Consider the following 16,094-nt stretch of genomic DNA (forward strand, 5'->3'; position numbering starts at 1 on the left):
TTACTTGATACATACAACTACAGTGTCACACAAAAGCATCAGATCTGCAAAACACGGCGCAAAGCTTAATCTGTCGATCTGCTACTTTCGAAAAGCAACTCTTTTGGACATGAGAGGTCTCCAACCCGACAGAGACGATATATATAAATACAACATATATATGGTGTATATAATTAAAAAAAAGAGTCGATAAGAAACAAATCAAGTCATCAAAATAATTTAACATTACAAAAGTGTCTCGTTCAGGCGATAACTGCAGCGAAGCGGTCATCAACATTTCGACCGCTATGCGTGTGCAGGCCAACAAGTCAACCCATTTAAGGGAGAGAAAAAAAACTATGTATAGGATGCTCAAGTACCCTTTTGCACGTTTACAGACACAGATAACAAAACAAAACAAAAAGAAATGGAAATAAAAAGTTCACTTTTTGTCCCACTATACTCTCACCGCCCGCCCGCCACCCCAAAAAGTGTCAATCTCTCTGAGAGTTTCTCGCACTCAAACGGTAACGTTTGTGTCTTTTTTGTTGTTTTTTGCATAGACTGGGAGGGGAGGGGGATGCCATTGTGGCGGATGGCAGCGAGGAGGGGGGGGGGGGGGGGGGACTCCTCTTAATACTTCTGCACCAGCGGCACTTTGACAGTCTTAATCTCTGCTATGTGGGAGGACTTCTGTATGATGCAGCTGGTGGTGGTCCCGGAGGAGAGGCTGTCCTTTCCCTGCTGCGCCAGGTTGGTCAGGGCCATGGCGGCGTTGATCTCTCGCCAGTACGTCTCGTCCTTGCCCTTCGCCTTCCGCACGCCGCCGACGCTCACACTGATGATCACGCGCACACATACACGCACGCACACACACGTACACACACACACACACACACACACACACACACGCACGCACGCACACACACACACACACACACACACACACACACACACACACACACACACACACACACACGGAAACACAGAGGGAACAGTTAAGTCAGTGGTGGAAAAAGTCCTAATATCCCTTACTTAAAGGAGCTATAGTCAACTTTTTCATTGTAGGGCCGGCACTTTGTTTACATCCTAGTCTATAGACTAGAATGTAAACAAAGTGTCGGTCTGACAATGGCCAAAATGATTATTTTATCATTATTTTACGCTTTTTGTGGTCATTTTTGAATAGAAACACATATATGAAGCTTATTCTTTTATAAAATATTTTCGAAACATTATTTTTATTTTAGCATCCGTTTTTCAAGAAAAAGTTGACTATAGCTCCTTTAAGTAAAAGTATCAATACTGAACTATAGAAATAAATAAAAGTCTGTAATACAAAATTTACTTGAGTAAAAGTACAAAAGTATTGCTATAAAAATGTACTCAAAAGTACCAAAAGTGAAAGTACAAAATGTTTGAAAATAACAGATCTACAAGCTTCACAACGCGTCGCAATGCGACGCGTTGTGAACTTGTAGATCGGCTATTTTCAAATAGGCTATAGGTATAAAATAGGGCTAAAGTGGTCTATGTATGTTTTATAATATAATCATTTATATCAGCAAAGTAACTAGTAACTAAAGTTTTCAAATTAATGTGGTGGAGTAAAAGTACAATATTCGGATCCCAGATGTAGTGGAGTAGAAGTAAAAGTATTGTAAATTGGAAATACTGAAGTAAAGTACAACTAACTCAAAATTGGACTTAAGTACAGTACTTAGTTACTTTACACCACTGGAGTTAAGAAGAGTATGTGGGATTCTGGTTTGTAATTAACCATGATGAGCGCTCTTATAAATGTCTTCACACGACGAATTGTGAAAATAGCTACTCTTAACGCGACACATTATGAGCTTGTTAGATCACACTTTATTGTGGATGTAATATGTTAATGAGTGTGCAGTGGATTTAAGGGGTGGCATGTAGTAAAAACACATGAATACTCACTTGTCACACTTACTTGATCCATGGTGCCCAGTCTCTGAAGAGAGAGAGACAGACAGACAGACAGAGAGAGACAGAGACAGAGAGGTTAATTTCCCAATGCTCTATGGGTCAATGAGGATTAATTAAGACCTGTCACACTTTAAAGCTCCGGAGGGGTGTGTGTGTGTGTGTGTGTGTGTGTGTGTGTGTGTGTGTGTGTGTGTGTGTGTGTGTGTGTGTGTGTGTGTGTGTGTGTGTGTGTGTGTGTGTGTGTGCAGTGCACTCGCATGTGTGCACATGTGAGTGTTTGCTCATGTCTGCATGAGAAATGGAGTATTTGTGTGTGTTAATGATGTTGTGCGTGCATGTGTGTGTGTGTGTGTGTGTGTGTGTGTGTGTGTGTGTGTGTGTGTGTGTGTGTGTGTGTGTGTGTGTGTGTGTGTGTGCGTGCGTGCGTGCGTGCGTGCGTGCGTGCGTGCGTGCGTGCGTGCGTGCGTGCGTGCGTGCGTGCGTGCGTGCGTGCGTGCGTGCGTGTGTGTGTGTGCGTGTGTGTGAGCGTGCATGCATGCGTGTGTGTGTGCACGCACGCGCACACATATTCCGCATATGGATAAATACTTGTGTGAGGTCTGAACACCCACTCCATAGCAAACATGTGCTGCTCTGCTTTCCCTCTTGATTCAGATGCTAGATAAATGGACACGCTGCGAGAGGTCGTCAAGAAACAAGGTGACTAATAGGATCGAACTGAAAGACGTTTCATATGACTCATAAGCTCCATTCTCCAATATTTTGTTCAAAAAACAAACGAGGGCCCGCCAAAACGTACGGTAATTGAGTTGTCCCGAGAACAAAAGTGAGTTGTCTGTGAAAAAAAACAAAAAAAAACAGCCCAGCTAGCGAGCATAGAAAATTCGAAGGGAGAAAGAAATGCACGGAGTGAGTCAGGCCGCAAGAAAGAGTGATGTCGGCTCGCTTTCTGCTGGAATGGGAGCAACCTCTGTGCTCATATGTAAAACATTAGAGAAGAATAGCAGAGTCATTAAACGATGAAACCGACTTCTCTTCAGGCCAACCGCCGTGTTTACCCACACTGTTTACTCCATACTGTGGACTGAGCTCGCGGGCAGACAGTAACAACAGTGTGTGTGCGTGTGTGTGGGCGTGGGCGTTTTGCGCAGCATTGTTTAGGACCTGCCTTGTGTCTCGGCTCCAACTCTAGGTGAGTTTTACTCCACGAGTAAAGATGATGACACAAGCTTGGCAGCCCGCGAGGCATTAAAAGAGACCAGAGCATCTGGATTAGGCCATAAAGTCTCCAGGCACACCCTTTAAGTTAGCTAAACACACAGTTAAGGCCCCATATAAGCTTATAAGAAGGCATGCCTTAAGCAGGTATAGAGGACCTGCGCTATATGAGAATTCCTGTTTCCAAAAAAGCCACGAGTACACAGAGAATAATGTGTTTACTGGTTTGCTCAGGCAATAATGCAACCTGCCACTTTTTGCCCTCGAAGCGGGGTCTGTTTTGCGATGGGTCAGAAACACTGGACCTCCGGTGCTCTGATTGAAGCCATGCCTGATGCTTTCATATTAAGTCCGGCCGCCCTCCCCGGCCCGGCCGCCACAGAAACACTGCCCATTGTACATCTCTCAGTTCTCCTGCTCTGCCCGGCTCGGCCCGGCCCGGTCCACACCACACCACACCACACCACACCACACCACACCACAGACATCCAATAAAAGCACACGTCTGAATGTTTAACGGTTGGCTCTTTTTAATGAGCTGTCGCTCGCCACTGCCGCAAGACGGCCACTGATGTGATCTTTTTTTTTCTCTCTCTCTCTCCTCCTTCCCACTAATGAAAATGAACTCGCCATGTTTGTCTTTTATTTCCAGTGGAATTTAATTCCCACACTTGTTGGAAGTGATGGGTGGGGTTGGACAGGGACACGGTGCACGTGAGGTAAAGCGCAGCTGCGGGGAAAAAAATAAAAACCCATCACGGATCTGCTCCCCTATGGGCTCCCTAAAGCCCCCCCCCCGCCCCCGGCCCCTTCCCCCCGTAGACAACCCCAGACGGATTTTGGCGTCATGCGTCGCCGCCTCTCACCCCGTCCTTCCGGAAAAAAAACACGATCCGGCACGTCCAGACGTTGTGCAAGGCGCAACGAGCGGGGCTAATTAATTCCCCACGCCTCCCTGTTTTCCAGAGAACGTTTGCACGCTGCGCCGTGCTGACCTCCGCTGACAGTACCTGGGCTGCATGCGTGGCCCTGGGGCCAACGTGGAGCCTGATTATGATGCTTCCTGCTGTTTCCCATTCGCTCTCTAATCGCTGTGCTCCGCAGAGGGAGGTGGACCTTGCTCTGTCCAATTAACTTCTGCTCATCGTTTGCAAGGAAGAAGCAAAAGTTGCGAAAGCTTGCGCGTATACTGTGAGCCATCTCTCAAGGTCGTGTGTGTGTATGTGTGTACAGGGGTGTCACAAGGGGGAGGGGGGGAAGTGGGACTGAGGTACTAGGGCCCAAGGTGGAGGTGCCTTAATTGTTTTATACTTTAGCTATTGCTAAGATAGCAGATATACAAGCTCAAATCTTTGAATATATGTATTTTTAAAGCGAACATTACATTACACATACAGTAACTAAAATTTTGCTTCTGGGGGTCCCTGCATGGAACTAAATATTTTGAGATGGGGGTCCGTGGCCAAATACATATCATTTTGGGGGTCCTTCACATGGAAAGGTTTGAGCACCACTGACATAGAAACTTTTTTTTTCAAAAATAGCCCGATCTACAAGCTCACAGCGTGGCACTCAGTGCCGCATTGTGAGCTTGTATATCTGCTATTTTTCAATAGCTAAAGCACAAAATAATGTGTAATAATCCGTTCCCAGTCTAAATGGGTTAAACCCCCTCCCCCTATGAAGAACATTCATGGGGGGCCCGCAGTGAATCCTTGTACCCAGGGCCCAGAATTTGGTGCGACACCCCTGTGAGTGTGACTGTGTTTGTGCGAGCATGAGTGTAATAGAAAAGTGAGCGATGATGGGGGATGTGATAACCGTGTCGAACAAACTGCCGTATTGAGATTTGAAGGTTCCGTTCCACCAAAGCATTCCAGTGAAATCATCACGTTCTCCTGTCTGGCCACGGTCTTCTCTGCCTCCTCTCCCTTATCGTTCTGTCAGCCATTATGGAGGTTCTTATCTACAGTAGGAGGGAGTCCTTTCCCCTCCCTCTCTCCTTATCGGCGCTGTCGTCCCTTCTCCCCTCCTCCTCCCGTTCACCTCTCTCTCATTGAGCGATTTGCCGTTAATACCCTGCGATTCAGGTACGCAAGACTGACCGCTCTCATGCGGGGCGGCCAAAACAAATGCACTGTTTTCACTCTTCCCTCTTTCTGCGAGGACCAAAACCACGTCTGCTAAATGTTAGGACTAATCGTTTGTTCACTTTGAAATTCATGGTAAAAAAAAAAGAAATCATCACAATTCTTTATTACTTTCTAGTCTTATTCTCCATACCTCCGTATTTCATCATTCAGTGGACTTTGAATATAAGCTGAAAAGAGGTTAATCTATATGAGAAAAGTGATGCTCCTTGAATTAGTGTATATTTACCAGGCTGTATGGCGAATCGGCGATACTGCTTTACTCCCATGATTAATATCTGCGTAGGGAACAAGTTGGGACTAGCTAAAAGGTGCTCCATTCTGCATAATCACAGCGCAATTACAGGCTAATTACAGTGCTTTCGTGTGTTGTGTGTTATTGTAATGCGCCCAGAGATATATTATTTCATTTATTTGTCTGGTTATGACCACAAGGACAACACAGAGGATGAGGAATACTGTGATCTGCAGACATGTTTTTGTATTTTTACTTCACTGGACTACCTCCAATTGTCAATACTTTTACTCCCACTCGTCTACCTCTACATTAGATCTGCTATTTTCCAAAGACTTCTATACATTTTGAAAACGTCTTGAATAACTTCTTTTACTTTTGTTACTTTTAAGTATATTTTAATGCCAATACGTTTGTACTTTTAAGTAATTTGAACACCTGACTTGTACTTGTAACAGCGTTATCAATACTTCTTCCACCACCGGTTGTACTGTAGTCCAACCAGTGGTAAGAGAAGAGAGAGCACAGCATCTGTACTGATACTGTGTTTCCACCCACAGCGCCAGTCAGAAACGTCACATAGACATCAAAGGGGGCTTGAGCCCCTGCCCTTTTACCCGTCTGTAAAAAGTGCCCTCTCCAGACCATGAATCCAATTTTCACGATGGTGAAAAAACGCAAATGCCCTCTTTTCATGCCATACCTGAAGGCAGCATTCAAGAGTATGGCCTTGTCCAAACTCTCCTGAACTTGAAGCATCTTACAGTATGTTGAAAGAATTGCCCTCTCTGTGTAGAAATCCATGCCGTTACGCCACATCTATGACCGGCAGTCACAACAGTATTCACTTGATTATGCTTAGTTTAGTGTGGTATCAAGCACCGAAAATAGCTGACCTCCAAGTGCAGGGTAACATGGCATTGGTTAGACCTCCCTTTGGTTAGACCAGGGGTCTTCAACAGGGGGTCCGGGACCCGTAGGGGGTCCTCAGAGTTACTACAGGGGGTCCTCCAAATCTTTGTGTGATAGTAAAAAAATGTTCTTCTTTTTAACCACTTGAACCCTAGTAAAAAAATGTTCTTCTTTTTAACCACTTGAACCCTAACGTCCATATTCTGAGAACTTTAGCCAAAAATAGCAGATCTACAAGCTCACAACGCCTCGCACTTGTAGATCGGCTATTTTTAGCAAAGAGCTTTGGTATAGAGGGGGTAAAAGAGCAGACTAAGTACAGAGTGAAAGGTCAAGTTTATTAAGTATTGACGGCTCAAGTGGTTAAATATCTGAAAACACAAATTGACATGACTCCAAAATACACTGATGATTGTGCTGTCAAACGATGAAACTATATGGAATCTGGGGGTCCCTGCTTCATCTCTCTCTCAGCTAAGGGGTCCATGGCCTGAAAACGTTGAAGACCCCTGGGTTAGACCATGACCTTAACCCTAACCTCAGTAAAACTAAAGCTGGTGAATCCTAACCTGGTGAGTAGCTAACCTGCCGACGCTGGTGAATGCTAACCTGGTCTAACCAACGGGAGGTCTAACCAATGCTCAGTCTCCCAAGCCCAGGAGGCTTGGAGGTCTGCTATTTTCTATATTTTCACCAAAAGTGCCCCCTTAAGAAATGTCAAGCCCCTGCCTCTCAAACATTCTCTGACGCGTCCATGGCTCCGGTGTTGCCAGCGCTTTGCAGCCCGTGTCCAGATGCTCCACTCAAGGCCTGTAAAAACTGAGTTTGTGTGAGGGCTCCTGCAGGTGGTGGAAGGAGGTGTGGCTGGAGGCATGTCCATACCTCCACCAGCCCCCCCCCCCCCCCCCCCATCACACATCACACACAGTCCTGCCATGGCCAGAAATGCACCCCCCCCCACCCTCCACCCCACTCTGGACCCCAGGAACTGGAGTCGGACCACTGCACGAAAAGAAAAACCCTATTTCCAAAGCCCTGTGCCTAAAACATCTCAAACTCAAGATTTTTTAAAACAAGTCCCGTGCCAAAGAAACTATAAATCATCAATAAATCATAGCGGGGCCTTTTATTATTTTCTCATTCCTTTTTTTTCCCCTCCTCCTCCACTTTCGCTTTTTTAATTTTTTCGTCTTTACTACTTTTTGCTACCGAAAAAGTCCAGTCTATTTCGCTGTTTGCCTTCGGGCTCCGCTGACAGTGGGTTTTCACGGAGCGCCAAAGGAGGAAAGCTAAGAAGTCTGATGGTTTCTGGCGTCGCGTTGAAAGGCCGAAAGTACTAGCTCACTTAACATCACCGCGGGGTGATGGAGGGAGCAAGTGAACACAGAAAAGAGAGAGAGAGAGAGAAAGTGAGAGAGAATGAGAGAGATAGAGAGAGATAGATGAGAGAGAGAGAGAGAGAGAGAGAGAGAGAGATGAGAGAGAGAAGAAAAAAACACTGGCAAAAACAACACATGGAGAAACAACAAGGCAAAACAAGCAGGAGCTGACAAATGAGATGGGGGAATTGGGTACACCTGCTCAGATTGGGACGTGGAGAGAGAGAGGGATGAGTGACTGACTTATCATTATTACCATCTGGAGCTGTTGCTAGCAACACACAACAATAAACACGGCAGGCCCTGTTGCACAAACCAAAGGCTGGGCCGAATTAAGAGGCAAACACACACACGCACGCACGCACGCACGCACGCACGCACGCACACGCACACACACACACACACACACACACACACACACACACACACACACACACACACACACACAGAGAGAGAGAGAGAGAGAGAGACACGTGCACACATGCACAGACAGACATAGGGGCAGACAGACACATTACACACGGTACCGATGGAGTACAGGGAGTGAGCTAAGCCTATGCCAAAGAGAATTCAACATGGCAGATGTGACAAGTCGCTCATCAGTGAATCCTGCAGCGATGACAAGACAACGCGGATACACCGGCCAATCAGGGTGAGGATACGACGGCGGCACCAACATACCGACACCGGCGACACGTGACCGTCTCCGTCCGTTGCCAATTCGGGTCTGATGACTCGAGGGTTTTACAGTCAGCGCTAGTTGAGTCACAACGCTGTGTCAGACGATAAAACCAATTCCATGCTGGACAATGCAAAGACCCAGCAAAACATATATTATGACACATCACTTACCGGATATACCGGTACACTCATGACAAAAATGCCCAATGGGCAGATATAAAGTTGGACAGGTTACGGGTTACTTCCCAGCCAAACCGTCTTTGGTTTCAACGATCAGGAAATGACTAATTCCTCCAACCACCATATATTACGACGTCTACTGATGCTATCTTTCATTTGAGACACAGAACTATCACTTTGCACTCTTGGCTTTGCCTCTGACTCCTATTTTTCATACATTTTTTTATTTATTTAACGACCTGTGCTTTTTATAATGGCAAGGAGAGTCTGTGAATGAAGTTAAGAGATGCCTTGGCACGCTCCGAACTCCCAATCTGCCAGCACCAGCTTTAGACTGCCCCTCCCAGCCGTTTCAAGTCTACTTTCTCTCTCTCTCTCTCTCTTGACTTTCTCTGACACACTCTCTCTCTTCCACTCTATGGGTGGTGAGAGAGAGAGAGAAAGAGAGAGAGAGAGAGAGAGAGAGAGAGAGAGTAAGAGCCCAGGGCCTTAGAAGACCCAAACTGACATTTCTACGTCAACACTGTCAAAGACGTCACGTTGAAGACCTGCCCGTTCACAGAGACAAGTATTTTTCATCGCTTCGGATCGGAAAATAAAGGCAAGGATGATGAACTGCAACGCTGTGTGGAATAGTACACACTTATGCATGCATATACGCGCACACGCACCGCGCACACGCACCACACACACACGCGCGCGCACACACAGAAGCATTGTACCATTGCCTCTCCCCCTCCCAGTTCACACCATTGCTTCTTTCCGGGCCGTCTGCTGGGCAGATGACGCGGTGGCGTGTCTGCACCACAGCCTCTGGGTGAGGAAAGATAATAAGGATCCAGGAACGAGGATCACGTTCGGCATCCCCGGGAGATGGAGAAATAATAACAGAGCGTTTAAACATGGCCGGGGCCATGGCGGTGTTTACGAGTGGCTGTAAACACACGCTAATCAGGGCTCCCCGTAATTCACCCCGAAATGAGAGGAGCTTCTCGTGTAGAAGGCATAAATAACGCTGTTAAGGAGGGCCGAGGCTCGTCTGCTTTTTCTGAGTGTGAGGGACAAGAGAGAGAGAGAGAGCGAGAGAGAGAGAGAGAGAGAGAGAGAGAGAGAGAGAGAGAGAGAGAGAGAAAAGTAATCCCTTTGTCAAGTCATTGCGGATGATGACGGATCGGGGGCCTTGGTTTGAGTTTGGCGTGACAAAGATTTAAACACGTCCTCCGCAGATGGTTGGCACGGAAACGTGAAAGAAGGGCGACTGAAAGAGAGGAACGTGAAAAGAGCAGACAGAGGAAGAGCTGGATGGAAAGAGGGAACGAACGAGAGACAGATTCAAAGAGATGGAGAGAGAGAGAGAGAGAGAGAGAGAGGGAGCGAGACTCAGACCTACAGTAATTTGTGTATCTGAGATCAGTGATTCCAGATTCAAGCGCTAATCTCGTGGCTGTGTGTCACGTTATACGCTGACATCTGGCGAGGTGGACTTCACAATGAACTGTTCCATCACATGCCGACCGCTCTCCCTGTTGTCCCCACGCTTCCACACAACAGGTACAAGACAAGAACAAAAGAAAAAAACTGAGACCAGTGACGACGACCATCATTTCGTGTTAGTTTTATGCAAAAGCACGCATTAACACGAAAGTGCAAACCTTGGTTAAACAGAATTTGGACTACTTTTTTTTTTTGTAAGTGTTTTCCAATTCCCCCAAAATATCCCTTTTCTGGATTCAGAGGCCAAATGACATGTTTGTGCTGCGCTGCATCATTATGTTGGTAGGTTGAATCACCCTCTCCCACACATGGTGGCGGTGGGGGTTCTGTGTGTGCTGTGTGTGTGTGTCTGTGTGTCTGTGTGCACGCGTGTGTGTGTCCGTGCGTGCGTGTGTGCGTGTGAGGCACTTGACCGCCTTTGCTAGGTCAAACACCTCTGCTCTCTCATTAAAGCTCTCTCAGTGCGTGTACACACCGCCCGCCCTCCTTAATCCCGTGGGAACACAATGGCTGCCCATTGTTCTAGAGACGCTCGATTTTTTTTTTTTTTTAAATGGAAACCATTTGTGTTTTTATGCAGTGCAGTGCGTGCCCGAGCCGAGCCTCGGTTTCCCTTACTAGGCAGGAGGACAGCTGTGTTTTCTGAATCTGATGAGCTGATTGTTGTGTGCGTGTGTGTAGTGTGTGTGTGTAGTGTGTGTGTTATGTGTGTGTGCTGTGTGTGTGTGTGTGTGTGTGTGTGTGTGTGTGTGTGTGTGTGTGTGTGTGTGTGTGTGTGTGTGTGTGTGTGTGTGTGTGTGTGTGTGTATGTGTGTGTGTGTGTGCTGTGTGTGTGCTGTGTCTGTGCACTGTGTGTGTGTCCAAAAAAACCCGGCCTGCCGATGATTTTAAAACGATCAGGTTTGAGGACGAGCCCTGGCTCATTATTCCGCACTTTCCCCGTTCTATGTTAGGCAGCTGTTTTGTAAACAGCGTCTGAGCCCATGTTAACACTCCACAGAGTAACGGTTTGAATGAACACCCTCTGCTTCTCCGTTTGACCTCACCGCCACCAGCCTCTGTTCTTAGTGGTCACAGCTCACACAGGCCACGGAACCGATCCTATCTTTTGAATGGGAAACCCTCCGGGCCATCGGGTTTTGTCTGTGTGCCGTCCGTGCCTTTTCATATATGCCACCTTTTCCATTCGCATGAAGCGTCGCCACAGTGTGATTGCCAGGATTATACTTATACTTCTGCCAACTTCCAAGCCGGTTCCCACCGACCGTGCGGTGCCAGCCGCGCCCAAAGAGACACGACACGCAGCGCCCTGAATTATCATCAGTGCAGACTCGACTTCGCTGAGTGTGATGAAGCACTGCTTTTCCCAAACTGGGGGCCGGGACCCATTTTTGTGGGTCACAAGTAAATACCTCTATTCTTTTTTGTTTCTTTTTTGAGTAATTAATTCAAAAGATTTCCCCAGATAAAATAAAAAAACTGTTTTTCATACTTTAAAAACAAGTCATAAGTACATCAACCAAGGTTGAAATTACACTAAAAACGGTAACACTTGTGTTACCCTAAAAACTAATTAGAGGGGTCGCGTGAATCAATAATCACTATTAAGCGTGGTCGTTTGCCTAAACAAAAGTTGTAAAAAGACTCATTCAAGGCTTTACCTTTCTTTTGCGTCATACAGTGGCCTCTCTCCTCCTTTTTTCACAATATAAGTCATAAAGTCGTTCTGTAGGACAGTGGTTCTCAACCTGTAGGTCGGGACCCCTAGGGGGGGTCCCCAAATTATTTTGAGGGGGTCCCGAGATGATTAGCTTAATGTGCAACATTGTTTTCTCACTCAACAGTAAACAAACCAACATAAGGTTTAAGTGTATAGAGGGTGTATGCACATTTCAAAAGTGACAATTTAAGGACTTTTTATTACCTCTAAAATGGCAAATTAAACATCGGACAAATTGTCAAATATTAGAGGCAGAAATTGAATTGAATAGAACCGTGTTATACAAAATGTAATGCCTCAACCTTAATGCTCGTCAAGGTGGGAGGGGGTCCCCAGTTAAAATATGATTATCTTGGGGGTGGCAGCCTGAAAAGGTTGAGAACCACTGCTGTAGGACACACACACACACACACACGCTGCCGTACCTGATGCAAACACACACATTAAGGAACAGTCATTTCTTCCAGCCATGCGCTCTCTCTCTCTCTCTCTCTCTCTCTCTCTCTCTGTCTCTTACTCATTGCGGCCATCGTTTCTCTTTCTTTTCCTCCTCCCAGCGGGCCCCCTCCACCACTGCAGAAACACATCCCTTGATCTGGGATGGATCGGGGCCCTACCTCCCTATCCCTCTCATCCCTTCCACACTGGTTCCTTAAAGCCCAATCTGGGGCCCAGTCGAAGTCTTGGCCAGGACATTTCCCTTGGAACAACATCTCTCCCTTTCCCTGTGTGTCCCCCCCCCCCCCCCCCCTCTCTCCTTTCCTATGAAGCTGTGGAAACAGAGGCCTGTGGCCAGTCGGGTCCAAAAAAGCTGTGGATTCCTAGGATTGAGGATTGAGGAGTCCTCATCCATCACTGTCCGCGAGTGGCTCGGTGTCGCCGAGACGAGGCCCCAGTCAAGCATTGTCTTCCCACCGGGCTGTGGCCCTCCTACCAGCCAACAGGAGCTACAGTAAATCACCCCGCATGATGTGTCCCTCCTCGGTCAGCCAGTCCCGCATGCGACGTTGGGCTGTCTTAAATCAGAACTCCTGGGTTCCAACCTCCACAGCCGCACCTGCTGTATATATCAGCCCAGCAGGGGGGGTTTGTTCTCTCTGGAATAGGGATGGGACGATATGAAAATGTTATATCACGATTATTGTGACAAAAGAAATCGCGATTTACGATATTATCGCGATAGTCATATTTGCCAAAAAATAGCCGATCTACAAGCTCACACAGCTCGCCGCGAGTGAAAAAAGACTGTATCAAGTACGTATATTATAAGTACCTTTCACCAATTATAGAGGGTTTAAGAGGTGCCGGATATGCAGCTCTGCAAATAAAAGGTGAATTGATCCCAGTGCATGACGGAGGACGATATCACGATATGTTAAATCTCCACGATACGATTATCATGAGCGTTTTTTATCACGATAAACAATAATATGGCTTATCGTCCCATCCCTACTTAACTCTGGAAATGGACAGCATTAACGGTACACAAAAGAAATAGAATCTGTTTCAGTGTAAAGCAAAAATATGGAGAAGGCTCCCATAGTAATCTCTGAGTCATGACTGACCATCTAGAATAGATCTTCTCTCTCTCTCTCTCTCTCTCTCTCTCCACCTGTCTTGGAGCCTTGGGTTGAAAACCGCAGAGAGAAATTAGCTAAAGACAAGGAAAACAAACACTTTAAGTTTTCCGTTCTAAGATTACTTTTTTTTTTTTTTTTGGTAAGAGACCGCTTTCCAATTACCGGGGATGACTCCTGAGCTCTCTTTAAGCGGAGCCCGAAAATTCTCCAGGATTCAATAACTGTCTGGCGCTCGTCGTGACCTAATTCAAAAGGCCCTTGCGGTCGGTCCTCCGCGGCCCCGTCAAACTCCACTGGTTTCACTTACAGCATAGAATACGTCCTGAGACACGCGCGTTAAGCGTCCCCCGCCGCACCAACAAGTTGAATGCTGAGCTCTGCTGCCTTGTGTGGCCAGTGGTTCTCAACCTTTTCAGGCTGCAACCCCCAAAATAATCATATTTTAACTGGGGACCCACCCACCCACCCACCCTACAAGCACTAAGAGTTGAGGTATTACATTTTATATAATACAGTTCTATTGTGAAAAGCAGATCTACATGCTCTCAACGCCTCGTGTTGTGACGTGTTGTGAGCATGTAGATCTGCTATTTTCACAATTTCTGCCTCTAATATTTGACAATTTGGCCAATACGTAATTTCTAGAAGTATTAAAAAGTCCTTAAATTGTTACTTTAGAAATGTGCAGATACCCCTATACACTTAGAACTTTGTGTTGGTTTGTTTACTGTTGAGTGAGAAAACAATGTTGCACATTAAGTTAATCATCTGGGGACCACCCAAAATTATTTGGCGACCCCCCCTGGGGGTCCCGACCCACAGGTTGAGAACCACTGCTGTATATCTTCCAGTGGTTCTCAACCTGTGGGTCATGACCCCAGGGGCCAGGGGGTGGCCGTGAAGTGACAATTTAAAGACTTTTAAGACCTTTTTGATACCTCAAAAAGAATCAAAAGTAATCAACAAACTACACTATAAACTATAACTGGTGAAACTTTGGCCAAATTGTCAAAAGATAAAGAAAGAGGAAAAACTTAAAAAAAAAAAAAGAATAATCTACAAGCTAACAACGCTTTGCAAAGTGAGCCTTTTTGAGCTTGTAATCAGCTATTTTAACAATATCACAGATATTTCTCGCATTTATTGCAAGATTTGTGGAACCAAAAATGTAATTCCTCTCAACTCCTGCATTCCAAGTTCTTATCAGGGTGGGGGGTCCCCAGTTCAAATATGATTATTTTTCGGGGGGTCATGGCCTGAAAAGGTTGAGAACCACTGTCTTAAGTGGTGTTGAACTGATGTGGAACACAGTGTTCGCAAAGCAAAGACAAAGGAAGAAGAAAAAATAAACATAATTATGCAATTCTGGAGCTGAACAATATCACAGACACATAAACTAGATTTTAGCTCGGCTACAGCTGGAAGATATTTGAGGCAAGTAATACATATTGAATAAACACTGGGAAATAAACAGTAAGCGAGGGCCCTTTCATCAGAGAGAAATAACTGTTCATTATCTTGGTTTACTAGATGCGTTTTCGAAAAGAAAAAGAAAGAAAGCCACATAAAAATCTAATCTTTGGAAAACTTGCTGGAACGCACCGGCTCGCCTCTCAAACGGTACTTTTAACTCATCAATTGTTTTGATGTGAAAGCCGAGTTCCATTCACGCGTGGATGCATAAGTCTTCGGAAAAGTCTCTCCATAACTCTTTTTTTTTTTGGTCGAGGGACCCTCTGGACTCCAGCTCAGCGCTGGACTCCGTCAAAGAGGGAACCTGAGAAAAACGGGGGCCACTTGTCAGCCCTGTGCTAAACGTCTAAAACCCCAGATCTCTCCCGTCTCTCTCTCCCCGTCCCCAAGAAACGCTTTGGAATTATTTGGCGTATAATGATCTATATCATATCGGACGGGGTGAAATCTGGTACCGAGCAAGAAGAAAAACACTGGAGCCAGATTCCTGCCATTTAATATCCCATTAAAGGGTAATTTGGCATGAAACCCCTGGCATGTACGTTGGAACTCTACTGTTCCTTGTTTTCAATGAAATTCCCCACAGGGTTTTTGACTCTTTAGTGCGAGTGTGTCTGTGGTTGTGAAAGGGCATGTATCTACACACTCCAACCCAATGTAGTGGAGGTGTGTGTGTGTGTGTGTGTGTGTGTGTGTGTGTGTGTGTGTGTGTGTGTGTGTGTGTGTGTGTGTGTGTGTGTGTGTGTGTGTGTGTGTGTGTGTTTTACTTTCCACTGTGTGGACTGGGTAAATCTACACTCACCATCTCCTGCCACGTCTCACTGCCCACTGTAGTCAGAGATAACACTGGGTTCGGGCCGCTGGCCAGGGCAGCCATCGCCAATTGTCCCATTAATGGGCGCTCCAGCGAATGGGCGGACGGCACACCACTCTTGCTCAGGCCAATCCAATCGCAAGTAGGGCAGTGTCAGGGCTTATATGTGCAAAAAAATCACACCCGTGTGAACTGAGCGGTGGTTTACCCACTGTGTGTGTGTGTGTGTGTGTGTGTGTGTGTGTGTGTGTGTGTGTGTGTGTGTGTGTGTGTGTGAACAACAGCGCCCCTCCCTTAACATGTGTGGTCAGAAAAGGTAC

General features: G+C 46.2%; 1 protein-coding gene across 1 annotated transcript in view; it reads right to left on the minus strand.

Annotated features, from left to right (window-relative positions):
* Positions 1 to 612: 612 nt before the first annotated feature.
* The window catches only part of odad2 (outer dynein arm docking complex subunit 2), a gene marked incomplete at both ends in the record, with an annotated part of 120,891 nt that continues 105,409 nt past the window's right edge, over positions 613 to 16,094 (minus strand). Inside the window, 2 exons of the mRNA XM_080751841.1 lie at positions 613 to 817; positions 1,930 to 1,963. Of these exons, the coding sequence (XP_080607967.1) occupies positions 613 to 817; positions 1,930 to 1,963 (239 nt within the window). The remainder of the gene's footprint in view (positions 818 to 1,929; positions 1,964 to 16,094) is intronic.

This window comes from Nannobrachium achirus (genome assembly GCF_963921795.1).
Source record: "Nannobrachium achirus genome assembly, chromosome: 21".
In the NCBI taxonomy this organism is placed as follows: Eukaryota; Metazoa; Chordata; class Actinopteri; order Myctophiformes; family Myctophidae; genus Nannobrachium; species Nannobrachium achirus.